Source organism: Trichechus manatus, unplaced genomic scaffold (genome assembly GCF_000243295.1).
Source record: "Trichechus manatus latirostris isolate Lorelei unplaced genomic scaffold, TriManLat1.0 scaffold00105, whole genome shotgun sequence".
In the NCBI taxonomy this organism is placed as follows: Eukaryota; Metazoa; Chordata; class Mammalia; order Sirenia; family Trichechidae; genus Trichechus; species Trichechus manatus.
This window is the reverse complement of record NW_004444041.1, coordinates 918241-919485: the sequence shown is the minus strand read 5'-3', so window position 1 is coordinate 919485 and position 1245 is coordinate 918241. Positions and strand designations below refer to the sequence as shown.

Below are 1245 nucleotides of genomic sequence, written 5' to 3'. Positions count from 1 at the left end.
GCAAGATATAGGAGATTGCAGGAAACTGAATGAGAACCAGGTAGTACTTCACTAGCTGCTTCTTTTCATTTAATCCAGTCATAAACTGATTTTATTGAGACATTTGTTGTTCCCTCCTTAGTTCTAGTGCAGAGAGAATGATCAGATTTAATTGAAGTCCTGGTTTGTTGAATCAACAAACTGTATCATTATATCATTACATGCTTTCTCTCCTCTCACATAAACCATGCCTCTAGGTTTTTGTTCTGTTGTACGTGGGGTTGCTATGGGTCAGAGCTGACTCGACAGCACCTAACAACAACGACTAGATTTAAATTTCAGTGTTAGCCATCTAGGAACAGTAATGTAAATTTGTTAATTATAATCTAGTTTCTCTTAGGAATCATTGATATCAACTCCCAATTATGTGATATTTTAATTTACAGCAGTGCTAGGTGCTAATAGATAGTTGAAGAAAGTTGGTCTGCTTGACTTTCAGGTCTCATTTTACGTGATCTTTTTTAAAATAAGCAAAAAGCAAACTTTGTATTATTTATGATTTAAAGGCTGAAGAGGATTCCCACCTGGATGGGGCTGTTCCGATCCCTGCAGCATCTGGCAATGGGGAGGATGACCTCCAGCAGGCCATCCAGGCTGTGGTTGATAATGTGTGCTGGCAGATGTCTTTGGACCGAAAGACCACGGCGCTGAAACAACTGCAGGGCCACATGTGGAAAGCGGCATTCACAGCTGGGTGCATGAAAGCAGAGTATGTAGCTGTTCAAGTGACTCTAAACATTTTTCCAGCCCCAAATCCAAATACACTTTTTACCAGTCCTCTCTCTCACGTGTACATTGCATGATAAGTAAAATAGATAATACCAAAGTTCTTGTTGTTCTAACAAGTGAGTGTTTTGTTTTGTTTCTTTCAAAGCTAGGCTAAAGCATTTCATGCATGTCTGGTTTGGTGGGAGGGTTGAAGACTTTTAATCCCAGTTTAAAATAGCTTCCTAGACAATGGTGAATTCCTTGAACTAAGTCATATTTGATCCTTAGCACGTGAGTGCTGCTTCCCAGGACCTTTAGATTACTTGCTTTCTGCTCTGTTAAATAAGAAAGCTATGAAATTAAGCACCCTGTCACTTTGGGGTTTCTCAGAGAGTGTCAGCAGTGCCACTCTGTTCTGTGCTCTTTTGAGCAATTTCCACAGATCTTTTGAGTCTTAGTTGTGGAGTTCCCTGATAGCACTCCTGCCTAAGGAGACTC

General features: G+C 40.3%; 1 protein-coding gene across 2 annotated transcripts in view; it reads left to right on the top strand.

The window, feature by feature from the left end:
- The first annotated feature begins 89 nt into the window (after positions 1 to 89).
- ENOPH1 (enolase-phosphatase 1) overlaps positions 90 to 1245 on the top strand; it is a 15636-nt gene continuing 14480 nt past the window's right edge. The window contains exon 1 of one of the 2 annotated variants that reach the window (XM_023737591.1): positions 90 to 748. In XM_023737591.1, coding sequence (XP_023593359.1) covers positions 660 to 748 — 89 coding nt within the window. In that variant the 5' untranslated portion in view covers positions 90 to 659. The remainder of the gene's footprint in view (positions 749 to 1245) is intronic. The other variant, XM_023737592.1, reaches the window with a different exon arrangement.